Source organism: Pan paniscus, chromosome 10 (genome assembly GCF_029289425.2).
Source record: "Pan paniscus chromosome 10, NHGRI_mPanPan1-v2.0_pri, whole genome shotgun sequence".
NCBI classification, from domain to species: domain Eukaryota; kingdom Metazoa; phylum Chordata; class Mammalia; order Primates; family Hominidae; genus Pan; species Pan paniscus.
Window position 1 is genome coordinate 65,307,469 of NC_073259.2, and position 16,423 is coordinate 65,323,891.

At 40.8% G+C, this 16,423-nt stretch overlaps 1 protein-coding gene and 1 non-coding gene across 9 annotated transcripts in view; one reads left to right on the forward strand and one right to left on the reverse strand.

The window, feature by feature from the left end:
• DENND5B (DENN domain containing 5B) overlaps positions 1-16,423 on the forward strand; it is a 210,924-nt gene that overhangs the window by 127,608 nt on the left and 66,893 nt on the right. For all 8 annotated transcript variants that reach the window (XM_034936073.3, XM_008966315.5, XM_003813735.6 and 5 more), the window contains 2 exons: positions 5,347-5,534; positions 13,235-13,771. In XM_034936073.3, coding sequence (XP_034791964.1) covers positions 5,347-5,534; positions 13,235-13,771 — 725 coding nt within the window. The remainder of the gene's footprint in view (positions 1-5,346; positions 5,535-13,234; positions 13,772-16,423) is intronic.
• LOC112436831 (small nucleolar RNA U13) lies at positions 15,433-15,536 on the reverse strand. The gene has a single exon (XR_003025516.1). It is a non-coding gene; the product is annotated as a small nucleolar RNA U13 (small nucleolar RNA).

A 16,423-nucleotide genomic window follows, 5' to 3' on the forward strand; every position in this document is an offset into this window, starting at 1 on the left:
AGGCGCATGGCTCACGCCTGTAATCCCTGCATTTAGAAGGCTGAGACAGGTGGATTACTTGAGGTGGGGAGTTTGAGACTAGCCTGGCCAACATAGTGAAACCCCGTCTCTACAAAAATACAAAAATTAGCCAGGCATGGTGGTGTGCACCTGTAATCCCAGCTGCTGGGGAGGCTGAGGCAGGAGAACCACTTGAACTCGGGAGGCGGAGGTTGCAGTGAGCCAAGTTCATGCCACTGCACTCCAGCCTGGGCAACAGAGCGAGATTCCATCTCAAAAATAAAAAATAATCAGTCACAGCATCCAGGATCATAGGTGTATAATCCTCCAGCTACATCAGGAAGTCCACCAGAGGCATGCTGGATACCACCAGCAGCTTCACATCTCCATTGGCAGTGCTTGGCAGGGCATAAGCCTTGCTAGACACAGCTCCTGGTCTGCACCACCATGGTTCCTGTGCCTCCAGCCACAGGTCCAGACCTAGACCCCTCTGTTGCCCTTGAGGAGCTGACCTGATTCTCCACAGTGATGCTAGTGGACAGCATGGCAGGGGCTGAGCCAGCAGAGGCCATTGCCACCTTGGGATCTGTGCCAGAGCCATCACTAGGCAAATTTTTGACAGTATGTTTTTATTGTATAATATAGTCAAGCATAATTTTTTAATGTCCACTTTTATTTCATTTTACATGCCTTAGATGTTAACATATTAATTTCTCAAAGCACGTTTACTGGCTACTCATCATGTAGTAGGTCATATGTTGAATGTTAACAATTCTGAGATTAGAAATACAGACATGTCCAGGCACAGTGGCTCATGCCTGTAATCTCAGCACTTTGGGAGGCGGAGGCAGGCAGATCACTTGAGGTCAGGAGTTCAAGACCAGCCTGGCCAACATGGCGAAACCCCTTTCTACAAAAAACACAAAAAATTAGCCAGGCATGGTGGTGCACAGCTGTAATCCAAGCTACTCGGGAGGCTGAGGCATGAGAATCACTTGAACCTGGGAGGCAGAGGCCGCAGTGAACCAAGATCGCACCACTGCACTCCAGCCTGGACGAGAGAGTGAGACCCTGTCTCCAAAAATAAATAAATAAAAAGAAAAATACAGATATTGCTCTCTAGGAGATGATGGTGTATTGGGGAAGAGAGACCATGAAGAGAGAATTATGATAGAATTGTAATGTTTCAGTGAGATGAATAATTCCTGTGATGGAAATAAAGATAGCGTACTGTTGAAGCATGTAGATAGTACTCTGGTGATAATAAGAGGTGTTAGGGAAGGCTTTCCAAAGAAGCAATTGCCTGAGGAAAAAGTGGAACCTAGTCAGGCAGTGCAAGAGGAAGGGACATTCTGGGCAGAGGAAAACAATATACAAGGGGCACAAGGCCTGTGAAAACATGGACTGCAAGCAAGTGGTCTTACTGCATATGGAGTGATGATAAGGAATGAGGCAGACAAGGGCCAAATCATGAAGAGCCTCATGTGCCTTGCTGAGGCCTGTCTTAAATATTAAAATAACTTCTTTTATACATTCATCACTTTGAGTATCAATTATAAAAAGACTTTCCTAAAATATTTAAGTTTAAAAAAAATGCTTAAAGAAGAAAACTCTGCCTTTTATTTCTTGATTCAGTTAAAAAGAATTGTCTTATTTCTGCTGAGTAATTGCATTATTAAAAAGTGTGTGGGCTGGGCACAGTGGCTCACGCCTGTAATCTCAGCACTTGGGGAGGCAAAGGTGTGTGGATCACCTGAGGTCAGGAGTTCGAGACCAGCCCGGCCGACATGGTGAAACCCCATCTCTACTAAAAATCCAAAAAAATTAGCCAGGTGTGGTGGCGTGTGCCTGTAATCCCAGCTACTCGGGAGGCTGAGTGAGGCAGGAGAATCGCTTGAACCCGGGAAGTGGAGGTTGCAGTGATCCAAGATTGAGCCATTGTGCTCCAGCCTGGGCAGCAAGAGTGAAAACTCGATCTCAAAAAAAAAATTAATAATGTGTGTGGTACTTCAACCAGTCTTGAAGAGAATGCAGAACTGGAAAGAAGAATAGACATAGAACACCCACAACACATGGATGGAATAAAATCTAAGCATGTCTTTTTAAGTTATAGATATCTAGCAAAATTATATATATTCTTATCCCATCATCATCTATTCGTTCAAAAATATTGTTTTAGCCTCTATTATATGTCAGATACTGTGGTAGATACTGAGGTTACAAGAATATAAAAGGCCCCAATCCTTGGTTGAAATGATGGCCACAGAGCAGAATCTAAGGAGATTTCTCTGGATTTGGTCTTCATAGTCTATAACTGTAAATAACTGTCTCTTCCTTCTCCTGGTGAGTTTTTGTTGTTGTTGGGTTTTTTGTTTGTTTGTTTTTTGTTTTTTTGAGACAGAATCTCACTCTGTCACCCAGGCCTGGAGTGCAATGGTATGATCGCAGCTCACTGCAACCTCTGCCTCCTGGGTTCAAGTGATTCTTGTACCTCAGCCTCCCAAGTAGCTGAGATTACAGGCATGTGCCACTATGCCTAATTTTTATATTTTTACTAGAGACAGGGTTTTGCCATGATGGGCGGGCTAGTCTTGAACTCCTGGCCTCAGGTGATTCTCCTGCCTTGGCCTCCCAAAGTGCTGGGATTACAGGTCTTGAGCCACTATGCTTGGCTTTTTGTTTTTTGTTTTTTTTTCTGAGACGGAGTCTCACTGTTGCCCAGGCTGGAGTGCAGTGGTGCAATCCCGGCTCACTGCAACCTCCACCTCCTGGGTTCAAGCAATTCTCCTGCCTTAGCCTCCCAAGTAACTGGGATTACAGGTGCCTGCCACCACGCCCTGCTAATTTTTGTATTTTTAGTAGAAATGGGGTTTCACCATGTTGGCCAGACTGGCCTCTAACTCCTGACCTTAGGTAATCCACCCACCTCGGTCTCCCAAAAGTACTGGGATCACAGGCATAAGCCACTGTGCCTGCCCAGCCTTTTTTTGTATTTTGTTAGGATTCTGTTGAACTTAAGAGGAAAAAAAACATAACATTTAGTAGTATCAGTAAATTTTAGTCAGCACTGGGTGTGAAGTGGGCCCTATGCTTTATGGGTAAAATCAGAGAAAGTGGATGCCACTCTGTCTTTAGGAAACCCACAGAGAGGAGAGACAGTACGGGGGCCAAGTGCTATAATGGAGTCCTGTGATAGTGCAGAACTTCAATTAGTTCTGATTAGGGCACAGTTTCTACTTCTAGGGGCCATCCAGCCGACCTCAGGGGTTTCAGGTCAGCTTTTCATCCTCACCCCACCCCCGCCCCTGGGATAAAAGACCCATATTGCCTACAGTTCAAACATCTGCCTGATTATCCTAGCAGAGTGGTAGGAACTGATTTTCTGATCTCCTCTACTACCCGCCTCACCTGTACAGAGAGTACCAGCTGTCTCAGCCTAGCTTCTTCAGTGGGCCTTGGCTATAAAATGTGTGTATCCACCCCAGGTAATTAGGTTAGCTCTTTGTGCTCGTATGACTGACCCCTACCTTTTAGGCCACCTGGTGTTTGTTCTAGAAGTTATTCCTATAAACAGATTTTCACCTAAAATTTGAATCTTTATGAATCAAATAAGATTAAAATTTCATTTATTTTGGCCATTTGTCTTGCTTTTCTCTCTCTCTCTGTTTTTGATGTTTTGAATTGATTTAAACTTTAAGTAAACTTGGGCTGTGGATAACTGATGATTCATTACCAAAAAGGTAGTCATTTAAAATTATAAAATGACACAAAAAATTTAAATGGAAAACATCCTGTTTATGCTTGGTCAGGTCTTTGAGTTGATGTGACTCAAGTAACATCTGATCATTTTCTTAACCTTTTTAAAAAGACTCCCCTAAATTCTTCCTCCCAAAGATTTTACTGTGTTTGTTCACAATGGGTTCTGTGAAAGTATTATTACAAGCCTACAATCCATTATCCTCAATTCTACAAATCCAAAAAATTCTGAAAACCAAACATTCTTTTTGTAACTCATTCATCAGCAAAACCAGACCTGAACCAAAGTGACCCTATTCATATTCTTTGATTATCTGTCCTACTGGGACATATATGGTTTGCTGCAGAAATATTAATGTATTTGATTACAGGATACTGCCCTAGATAGTTCATATATGTGGTATATGCACCATACTGCTTTTCTAAATTAAAAAATCTGAATTCTAAAGCATATCTACTTCCAAACATTTAAATCGGACTTGTGGACATATGTAAGTATAAAGCAGCCTTTGCAGAGTGGTTTAAAAGGCTGCTTTACTATTGTGGGGAGCTTTTAATTTTGATAAACTAGTGAGTTCATGTAAATAAAACATAACAAAAACACTAATCCTTAATTTTCTGTTAACTCGAGAATACCCAGATATGATAGTTTTGTGGTTAGGGGTTAGACATAGAAAGTGTAACTATGAATGCATGTATCTGTTTGACGTCTTGTACCCCCAAAATAAAGGCTAAAATAAATATTATCAGCTAACCAAAAGCTATAGCCACAGTCATATATACTGTGTAAGAAAAAAGCCTCTGATGGAGGTTGCAGTGAGCCGAGATCATGCCACTGCACTCCAGCCTGGGCAACGGGGCCAGACTGTCTCAAAACAAAAGAAAAAAGAAAAATGGGAATTGTGTGAGCATTCATGTATAAAAAAATGATCAAAAATGTTACACTGGCCTGGTGCGGTGGTTCACGCCTGTAATCCCAGCACTTTGGGAGGCCGAGGTAGGCGGATTGCTTGAGGTCAAGAGTTCAAGATCACCCTGGCCAACATGGAGAATCCCCATCTCTACGAAAAATACAAAAATTAGCCTGGTGTGGTGGTGGGCACCTGTAATCTCAGCTACTTGGGAGGCTGAGGCAGGAGAATTGCTTGAATCCGAGATGTGGAGGTTGCAGTGCGCCAAGATCGCACCATTGCACTCCAGCTTGGGCAACAAAGCGAGACTCCATCTCAAAAATAATAACAATGTTACACTGTATCATGTACATTTTTAGTGGGATAAATGCCAAGAGCAGTTTTATTAGTTCTTGATTCCTCCACACTTTAAGAGAATATAAGTTCGTCTACCCATGATTTTAAGAAGCAAAGAGTGTGATGTTTCCCACCTACCCACACCCCCTTAAAACTATTCAAATGAAACCATTTAATTCTTTAATTATAGTGGAATAGAACTGACCTATTTTCTGTATGATCATAAAGAAACATTTACTTTTAACGCAGAAATTTTTTTCTTAAGATCCACATTTTCCAGCTTAATGAAGTGATTGTGTTTTTACTTGGACTCTTCCCTTTCCTTTTTCCTTGTTCTGTGCAGATTATCAACGCCTGATGACTGTGGCAGAAGGCATCACCACACTTTTGTTCCCATTTCAATGGCAACATGTTTATGTGCCCATTCTACCTGCTTCTCTGCTACATTTTCTTGATGCTCCTGTCCCTTATCTGATGGGCCTTCAGTCAAAAGAAGGAACTGACCGTTCTAAACTAGAACTTCCTCAAGAGGTAAAACTACAATGAATGATGAAGCATTTGCTGTTTGCTGATTTAGGTCAAGGTGACTTTCGTTAGACTGCATTGTCTTTGTCAAAATTTTATCTGTCTCTTTGACTCTCCTAAATCTCCAAGTATGGCTAGGGGAGAGCCTGAGCTATAGAATGCAGACTCTTGATGATGACTACTACATGGTCATTAAACCTGGTTTAAAACAAGACAGTGGCTGATTTTCACAACTATAAATTTCTGAAGGTGGAGCAGTGGTAGTATGATCTCACTGCTTTATTCTAGTAACATATTTTTTTCTTTATTCACGTTATAAATTTTGTTTTTAAACAATACAGCCCAGGTTTTAGCATCCTTAAATCATTGTATCAATTAAATTTTATTTTTGACCTCTATCAAATGAAAAGTAACATGTTGCAGCAAACTAGGGATAATGGAAATATCAAACACTTCAGTATTCTCTGTTTTCAGATACAAGGCAAGTTATTTGTTCTAAATGTCAACTTGGCTTGGTGGTTGAGATAAAAATTCTAACACCTAGTTTTTATGCCACCTTAAAGTTACACTTTCTGTGTGTTGTACTTTCAAATGTTTAAAAAAATAGGCCAGGCGTGGTGGGATTACAAGTGCTTGTAATCCCAGCACTTTGGGAGGCCAAGGTGGGCGGATCACAAGGTCAAGAGATCCAGACCATCCTGACTAACATGATGAAACCCATCTCTACTAAAAATACCAAAAATTAGCCAGGCATGGTGGCACACACCTGTAGTCCCAGGTACTTGGAAGGCTGAGGCAGGAGAATCGCTTGAACCCTAGAGGTATAGGTTTCAGTAAGCCAAGATCGTGCCACTGCACTCCAGGGTGACAGAGCGAGATTCCGTCTCAAAAATAAATAAATAAACAAGAATTATTGAAAGCATATTTCTGATCTATAAAGTAAGAATAATAACACCTCCTAGGTGTTGTTTTTACTTTTTTTTTTTTCTTTTCTTTTGAGATGGAGTTTCGCTCTTGTTGCCCAGGCTGGAGTGCAATGGTGGGATCTTGGCTCACAGCCTCCTGGGTTTAAGTGATTCTCCTGCCTCATCCTCCCAAGTAGCTGGGATTACAGGCATGCACCACCACGCCCAGCTAATTTTGTATTTTTAGTAGAGACGGGTTTTCTTCATGTTGGTCAGGCTGGTCTCAAACTCCCATCTTCAGGTGATCTGCCCACCCTGGCCTCCCAAAATGCTGGGATTACAGGCATGAGCCACCGTGCCTGGCCTAATTGTTACTTATTGTTAATGGTACTGAGGATTACCATGTAAGGTCTTTGAAATGAAATATGGATAAGAGTGTGCCACAGCCTTTTACAAAACATAAGATGATTAATTACATTATATCACTAGCTATTTAATTCACATCTTTCTTAATAGAATCTCATGCTGAGATTCACCTTTATTTGTTCTTATTTCCCATAGAGATTCTCATTTTAATAAGTGAATTTAACACACTAAGCCACAGCCATTATTTCCTGTAATGATTCTCATAATCATCTACTGCTTACTTTTATTCTAATGAATATTTCCCCACAAAAATTAACGTTTTTGCTCAAAGGAAAATAGCATGATTCAGATCACATAAGAGACATATACAGACTATTGTTCTTTTTGGGCTTGTGCATGTTTTTCTTCTCTGTTTTACCTCTTTTCTCTATTCATTGAATGTTCTTGTTTTTGCTTTCATTAAATTAGTCAAGTATGTTATTTGCTCCAAGAAGTTAATCCTTTAAATTTTCAAGGAAAAAGAAATAGACTAGCCAAATGCATTTTGTTTTGAAGACTTAATGATATTTTAGTTTCTTGTTGAGTGACTGATCTATTTTGTATGTTAATCCATGTAATATTTTATAAGATAATTTATATGTATGTTGTCTTTCCATTTTTCATAACAATTGTTGAGAGATTTTTAAATGGCAGCTTGATATATCTGTAGTTGGGAAACCTTTCCATCTCTATGCCTGTTTGTATCCACTAAAGATAAACAAATTTAAGGATTCTGAAAGCTCCTACAGTAATGTTTGTGATTTTCTAATTTTTCATTCATGAGATCAACACTGCTTAATAAATACATATACTCATCTGTTCATAGAGTAGAATAATATGAAATAACCTGAATTAGCTGTGAAAATAGCAGTGCTTCGGCTGGGCGCAGTGGCTTACGCCTGTAATCCCAGCACTTTGGGAGGCCGAGGCGGGCGGATCATGAGGTGAGGAGGTCGAGACCATCCTGGATAACACGGTGAAACCCTGTCTCTACTAAAAATACAAAAAAATAGCCGGGCGTGGTGGCAGGCGCCTGTAGTCCCAGCTACTCGGGAGGCTGAGGCAGGAGAATGGCGTGAACCTGGGAGGCGGAGTTTGCAGTGAGCCAAGACCGCATCACTGCACTCCAGCCTGGGCGACAGAGCGAGACTCCATCTCAAAAAAAGAAAAGAAAATAGCAGTGCTTCTGTGTAGAAACTATAAATTAGGACATCATTGTTTTATAAGAAAAGGCTAACAGCCTCTTTGTTCTGGTATCATTTTACAATGAGGTGAAATAATCTGCTTCACATAATTTTGGAGAGGAAGTAGATATAAAAATAGTCATTTAAAAAAATGACTTAAATGCACTCACCAGTAATACTTCCCTCCACCTTTCCCTGAAAACTCTAAAATAAAATAATGGCTAAAAATAGTGACAAGACTTCTAAACATAGTTACAAAAATGACAAATTTGCAAAATGATTATTTTAAGAAGGTATGATTTTAGTTGCTAGCTAACTAATATAACTACATAGATTTATAAATTAATCACCAATTAGCTATCCTCATGATTTAAGAGTGATAGCCACAAGTAGCCATTTGTAATACTGTTTTTTAGGGAGTAGGGTAGAGAGAATGAAAGTGGACGGAAGGCACTGAAGATTAATTGCATGGAATGTACCTCACTTTCTACTGTTCTTACTCATCTTCACAGTAACTGGTAGACAAAAAGTTAAGAGAAAAACTGAAACAGAGCTGCTTTTGCAACTTTGTTCTTGTCATATCTTGCCCTGAGATTCTGAGGGAATAATTTATTTTATTTTTTAGACAGGGTCTCACTCTGTCACCCAGGCAGGAATGTGGTGGCACAGCTCACTGCAGCCTTGACCTCCTGAGCTCAGGAGATCCTCCCACCTCAGCCTCATGAGTAGCTGGGACGAGAAGCACACACCACCACACCCAGCTAATTTTTTAAAATTATTATTTGTAGAGATGGAGTCTCACTACATTGCCCAGGCTGGTCTTGAACTCTTGGGCTCAAGCGATCCTCTGGCTTTGGCTTCCCAAAGATTACCAGCATCATCCACAGCATCTGGCCCAGAGGGAATATTTTAAATGCTCTCCTCTCTCTGGCTTACCCTCAAGCTGACTTAACTTCAGACACTGAGAAGTGAGATCACTTACTAAACATGAAGAGAGCTGCATTAGTCTCTCATTTGTGGATACTTCCTGCTCCGGCCTACAGTTTTAGGGTTCCCCCAAATGACCATCTCCTCAGGGCTTATTCTTTCATTTGCCAAACAGTTGTCTCATACACTATTTGTGTAGAATACAGTGGGAGACATCAAGTCAAAAAGAGGTGATTTCTGCTTTTCAAAAAAGTCATTTACAAATACCAATAACACAAGTTAAAAAGTAAGTCAGTAAGAGGAATGAATGAACAGAGAAGATCCAGAGGAGATCAGAATGCCTTTAGGGTAAGGGTATAGGAAGGTTTCATGACAGAAGAGATGATTAAGCTTTAAGCCTTTGTTTTCTTACTTTTGAGGGAATTTTTTTTTTTTTTTTTTTTTTTTTTTTTTTTTGCGACGGAGTCTCACTCTGTTGCCCAGGCTGGAGTGCAGTGGCGCTGTCTCAGCTGACTGCAACCTCCACCTGCCAGGTTCAAGTGATTCTTTTGCCTCAACTTCCCGAATAGCTGGGATTACAGGTGCATGCCACCACACTTGGCTAATTTTTGTATTTGCATTAGAGATGGGGTTTCACCATGTTGGCCAGGCTGGTCTTGAACTTCTGACCTCAAGTGATCCACCCACCTCAGGCTCCCAAAGTGCTGGGATTACAGGCATGAGCCACTGTGCCCGGCCACTTTTGTTGTTGTTGTTTTGTTTTTGAGACGGAGTCTCACTCTGTCGCCTGGGCTGGAGTGCAGTGGCATGATCTTGGCTCACTGCAACCTCTGCCTCCTGGGTTCAAGTGATTCTCCTGCCTCAACCTCTCAACTAGCTGGGATTACAGGCGCCTTCCACTACGCCCAGCTAATTTTTTGTGTTTAGTAGAGACGGGCTTTCACCATGTTGGTCAGGCTGATCTCAAACTCCTGACCTTGTGATTTGCCCACCTTGGCCTCCCAAAGTGCTGGGATTACAGGCATGAGCCACCATGCCCAGCCCACTTTTGTTGTTTTTAATAGGAAGTAGTTACATATCATGAATGCTTGTGAGCAGTGTTGATCAGTAGAAATATTTAGTCCTAAAGCAATGTCAGATTGAGGTGTTGAGTAAATTTTTATCATGTAATACTTATTGAGCTCTTCTGAATTTTTTTTAATTTAATGGTGTTAAAAGTGAGAAGCAACTTATCAGAATGCCCTATTATAGAGTTCTCGTTTGTTTTGGAGAAAGGGCTTTTTGGTTTTCTTCAATACATTTTCATAACACAGTTTGTATTTCCTGTTCTACTTTGAGATAATCAAAGCCCCAGCTTGGGCCCTTCTTAAGCAGACATAGGAGACTTTTGTGGGATCATGAAGACAGACCAGTAGCTGTGGTGTTGGAACTCCTACTTTGTAGTACACTCAGCTCAGCAGTGATTTCATGACCATAATAAGCTTTAAAATTTCAGAAAATGTATCATTTTCCCTTTTCATAGGAGGAGGAGAGGGATAGAAAAAGGTAGTAGGAAGGCATTAGTGAAGGTGATAGTACAAAATCTAAGTGGTGGGAGGTTGCTGGTTAACATTTAGATTAGCAAATTAGTAAATTTTTTCTTCCATTTTAAAGATACTGAATTGGCCGGGCGCGGTAGCTCACGCCTGTAATCCCAGCACTTTGGGACGCCAAGGTGGGCGGATCACAAGGTCAGGAGATCGAGACCATCCTGGCTAACACGGTGAAACCCTGTCTCTGCTAAAAATACAAAAAAAATTAGCCGGGCATGGTGGCAGGCACCTGTAGTCCCAGCTACTCGGGAGGCTGAGGCAGGAGAATGGCGTGAACCCAGGAGGCAGAAGTTGCAGTGAGCCAAGATCGCACCACTACACTCCAGCCTGGGCAACAGAGCAAGACTCCATCTCAAAAAAAAAAAAAAAAAAAAAGATACTGAATCATCCATTCGAATTATGTGACCTTCCATTTAAGCCTTTCAGTGTAAAGAATGGTGTAGGCCGGCCAGGCGCAGTGGCTCACACCTATAATCCCAGCACTGTGGGAGGCTGAGGCAGGTGGATTACGAGGTCAGGAGTTCAAGACCAGCCTGGCCAAGATGGTGAAACCCCATCTCTACTAAGAATATAAAAAAATTACCCAGGCATGGTGGTGGACAGTTGCTGAGGCAGACAGTTGCTTGAACCCAGGAGGCAGAGGTTGCAGTGAGCTGAGATCGCACCACTACACTCCAGCCTGGGTGACAGAGCAAGACTACATCTCAAAAAAAGAAAAGAAAAGAATGGTGTAGGCAGTGCTACTGTCTTCAGCAAGATGCGACATTTCAGCTCTTTATTTATTTAGAGAAAACTGCTGGCATTGGAGGTGAGGAAAAATAGCAGGGAAAGGCCATAAGCCACCAGTCTGTTTGAGGGTGCACATTTGGAACAGGTGCCAGGAAGTCACCTAATTTCTTGGGCCTCGGTTTCTTCATCTGCAAAATTAAAAGACTGGATTCAAAGATTACATCAGGCTTTAGGAATCATTGATCATCTGGCTTTGAAAGGAGGGAAACCGAAATTTTTTTTTTTTTTTTTTTGGCCAAAGTCTCACTGTGTTTTGCCCAGGCTGGAGTGCAGTGGCACGATCTTAGCTCACTGCAACCTCTGCCTCCTGAGGTCAAGTGATTATCCTGCCTCAGCCTCCCGAGTAGCTGGGATTACAGGTGCATGCCACCATGCCCAGCTAATTTTTATATTTTTAGTAGAGACAGAGTTTCACCATGTTGGCCAGACTGGTCTTGAACTCCTGACCTCAAGTCATCCTCCCGCCTCAGCCTCCCAAAGTGCTGGAATTACAGGCATGAGGCACCATGCTAGGCCTCATTTTGAGTTTTTATTGAGCTTAATTTAGAGTTTCACTATGCTGCTTGCTAATTGGTATCTAACATGAAGAGCAAGGATCAAAAGAGAAAAACAAAGACCCGACTGGTTGCTTTCCCCTTTCCCCTTACTTTGCCATCTAGGATCAGAGAGCAGTGTGAATTTTCCCCTTGGTGCCTGGGGGTGGGGGAGCCAGGGAGAAACACATAGTGAAGCTTCCTATTTTGTTTATTAACTTCCACCCCATGTCTTATGTTCAACCATTGATGTAATCAATATTATTTTTATGTGATGGGCTACACTTTTGGCACTCCACCCCTCAATCTAGAAGCACAACCTTCTTTTTAACTAACAACCTTGTCCTGATTAAGAGAGTATGGACAGTAGAGGTTAAATACTGTTTGGAGTCTACTACAGATACCTGAGGGATAATCAGAATTTTATACATATGCTTGGCCTCTTGAATTTTCTATATCTACTTGAAAAATATTTAAAATATTTATTCAAAATAAATTCCAAATGTAGAGTGTAAACAAACTCAAACATTTCTTCTGATTTCTGTCACCTCTTCTACTCAACTCAAAAATATCTTGCGTGAACTCTTAATTATTCAAAGGTTAATCAAGTGCATAGTTACATATGCACTTGCCTCTACCACCTCTCTCTGCCTCCTGCATTAGGTATAATGACTTCTGAAATGGTTTTGCTCTAGGAGGTTTAGTGAATTTTGAGTAAAGTTAAAATTTGTGGATTATCTGTGAATTGGATTGATTTTGCCAGTTTCATCCTATTGGGAGATACTACAGCTGCTGGTTTTTGGTGATTATTGTCAATTCTACATTACAGATGTTAGAGCAGTGGAGTGGCAAAGAAAGTTCAAGTGCATACAGTGAGCATTTTACCTAATATCATGTATTTGTAAGGTCTTATGAGTCTGGGCACGCTTACCCACATAGGAATGCCTAAATGGATGCCAATTGTTAGAAAATCATATTCAGATTATAATATATTGCTGAGACCCAGAGAAAATTATTCATATATATTAAGTATGGTATAAAAAACTCACATAGGGGAAAATGATGGAAAAAGAGGTTATTTTTAAAGAATAAGAAATTCTAAACCTTGCAAAGATTAACATAAAAGGCACCATAATCTATGCTTTTGTTTGTAATAGTTGGCAAGAATTTTTTTTTCTTTTTGTAGAAACAGAATCTTGCCGTGTTTCCCAGTCTTGTCTCGAACCCCTGGGCTCAAGCGATCCTTTTGCTTTGGCCTCCCAAAGTGCTGGGATTATGTGTGAGCCACTGTGGCTGGCTGGCAAGAATATAATATGTTAGCACATACAGTTCCTTTATTTTAAACCTTTGTATTTCATTTTTCTCTTTCAGGCTAATTTGTGTTTTGTGGACGTTGACAACCATTTTATTGAGTTGCCTGAAGAATTTCCACAGTTCCCCAATAAAGTGGATTTTATCCAAGAACTCTCTGAGGTTCTTGTTCAATTTGGGATCCCTCCTGAGGGCAGCCTACATTGCAGTGAGAGTACCAGCAAACTGAAGAATATGGTTCTGAAAGACTTGGTCAATGACAAAAAGAACGGCAATGTCTGTACTAATAACATCAGCATGTATGAGTTACTGAAGGGCAATGAAACCATAGCCCGCTTGCAGGCTCTGGCCAAGCGTACTGGTGTGGCTGTGGAAAAAATGGACCTCTCTGCTTCTCTGGGTGAAAAAGACAAGGATTTAAAACTGCATTGTGAAGAGGCAGAACTAAGGGACTACCAGCTCAATGTACAGCTCCGAGAGGTCTTTGCTAACCGTTTTACACAGATGTTTGCAGATTACGAAGCATTTGTCATTCAGACTGCCCAGGACATGGAATCCTGGCTGACCAACCGGGAACAGATGCAGAACTTTGACAAAGTAAAAAGAACCATAGTTTTCCTTTTGTGGTTATTAGTGGCTTTATTATTGATTTTAACATTTTTAAATTTTTTATTCTTCTGTGCCTATGCTTACCCATATATTATTGATTTTGTTAACCTTTTTTAAATGCAGACTTTTTGTCTTCCAGCCCATTAAGAACTTTACCAAGTATTTTTACATTAGATAAAATAATTTTACAAGCAAATAAACCAGCTCATTGAACTGGTCATTAAATTGTGTGTTAAATTGCCTGTAATCTCATTTTCAATTTTTCTTTACCTTAAAGATGCTTAAATTATAGAAACTCAGGCCGGGCACAGTGGCTCATGCCTGTAATCCCAGAACTTTGGGAGGCCGAGGCGGACGGATCACGAGGTCAGGAGTTTGAGACCAGCCTGGCCAATATGGTGAAACCCCGTCTCTACGAAAAATACAAAAAATTAGCCGGGCGTGGTGGCGCACACCTGTAGTCCCAGCTACTCAGGAGGCTGAGGCAGGAGAATCGCTTGAACCTGGGAGGCAGAGGTTGCAGTGAGCCAAGATAGCGCCACTGTACTCCGGCCTGGGCAACAGAGAGAGACTCCATCTCAAAAATAAATAAATAAATAAATAAATTATAGAAACTCTTACATTTTGCAGGTTTTCCAAATCTGTTAATACTGTTTAACCTTATAACAGTTTTATTTACTCTTACTTTATGATCAAGTATGGTTAGATAAGCCTACTCCTTTTTGAAGAAATCTATTTATTTAGTCTAGAAATCATTTATTTAGTCTTTATCCTATCAGGAAGTCACAACTTGTCCATGTAAAGTTAACAGTTTGGTTTCAGAAGCCAAATTTCTCTATCTCATTTTAAGATCAAAGGAGAAAAAGAGTGACTAAATTAAGTTTTATGGCTGTAAGTGTAAAACAATTCCAAAGATTTTGGAAAGGGAAGTCAGAAAATATACCAGCTTTCCTTGTCCTGTGATTTCTAAGGGGTACTGGATTCTTCTGCCAGTTTTTTTTCACCTATCTCCCAGATTTTATTTTTCAGACAGATGCACTTAGGGTTGTATAGTAACTCTATTAGGTCACCAGGGTACAGTTTAGTTCTTTACTGCTGTGATTGCTGAGGTATAATACTGCTATTAGAATGTATCATGGGTTTCACTAAGTGGCCTCTTTGGGTCATGAAAGGCCTTCTAAAGGGGCTGATACATTCCAAGAGGCTAATCTACAATATTGGAGAATTTTTGGAAATAATGAAAAATTTTCGTAAAGGTACAAGTGGCTGGGCATGGTGGCTCACACTTGTAATCCCAACACTAGGAGGTTGAGGCTGGAGGATCATTTGAGGCCAGGAGTGTGAGACCAGCCTAGGCAACATAGTGAGATCTCATCTCTACAAAAAATTTTAAAATTAGCCGGGCATGGTGGTGTGCTCCTCTGGTCCCAGTGACTCTGGAGGCTGAGGTGAGATCACTTGAGCTTCAGAAGTTGAGGCTGCAGTGAGCCAAGATGATGCCACTGCACTTCAGCTTGGGCTAGCGAGTGAGACCCTGTCTCAAAAAAACAAATAAAAGATAATTTTTTTACTTCATCAGATATTTTTTCTGTTGGAGGATGATATTGTATGTTGAACAGTTACGTTCTGGTGTTCTTTGTTTTTCCCCACATCAGACAGGTAATGTTCTAACATGGTAACAAAGTTTGAGGAAGGTACATCTCACACATGAGCATGAAAAGCCGATTATTACATTTATGAACTACAAAAGCATCCTGATGCACTTACGTTTGAGAAAACTTTAATATTAACAAGACTTCACTTCTTTAAGTGTATGCCCTTAGGTTCCTTTTTCGTTAGTCTTAACCATTTTCCATACTTTTTCCTATCTAGCTTAGAACTAATCTGTGGGCTGGGCACAGTGGCTCACGCCTGTAATCCCAACACTTTGGGAGGCTGAGGTGGGCGAATCACGAGGTCAGGAGATCGAGACCATCCTGGCTAACATGGTGAAACCTCGTCTCTACTAAAAATACAAAAAAATTAGCCGGGCGTGGTGGCAGGCGCCTATAGTCCCAGCTACTTGGGAGGCTGAGGCAGGAGAATGGCGTGAACCCAGGAGGTGGAGCTTGGCAGTGAGCCGAGATTGCACCACTGGACGCCAGCCTGGGCAACAGCGAGACTCTGTCTCAAAAAAAAAAAAAAAAAACTAATCTGTGTATATCCATGGTTTATCCTTGGGACAATTCAAATTCTTACCTAAATCAAGCCCTGATACTTCCTTCCTTCTTAATCTTTATGTAGCCTCAAACTATATAAATGGAATTCTTTTTACATAACCCCTAAAGAAATGAAAATTTTCTGTTGGATTCCAGAAGGCTTATAAGTACCTTTCACTAGGAAAATTTGCAGGACATACTAGTCGTACAAGCCAAATCTTTGTTGACCTAAAATTTTATAGTCTATGAGGGTCTGAATATCAAAAGCCAGATCTTTGGCCCACTTTTTAAAATAAAAGGCTATTTGATGTATGAAAAGTAAGATGTTTATTGGTGAAGGTGAACTGATTTCTAGAGACTACTGTGAATCTTTCTGTGGTTATTTGGATTTATGTATATACACCTGAACTATGGAACTACTTAAAGTGAATAAGTGGATTTC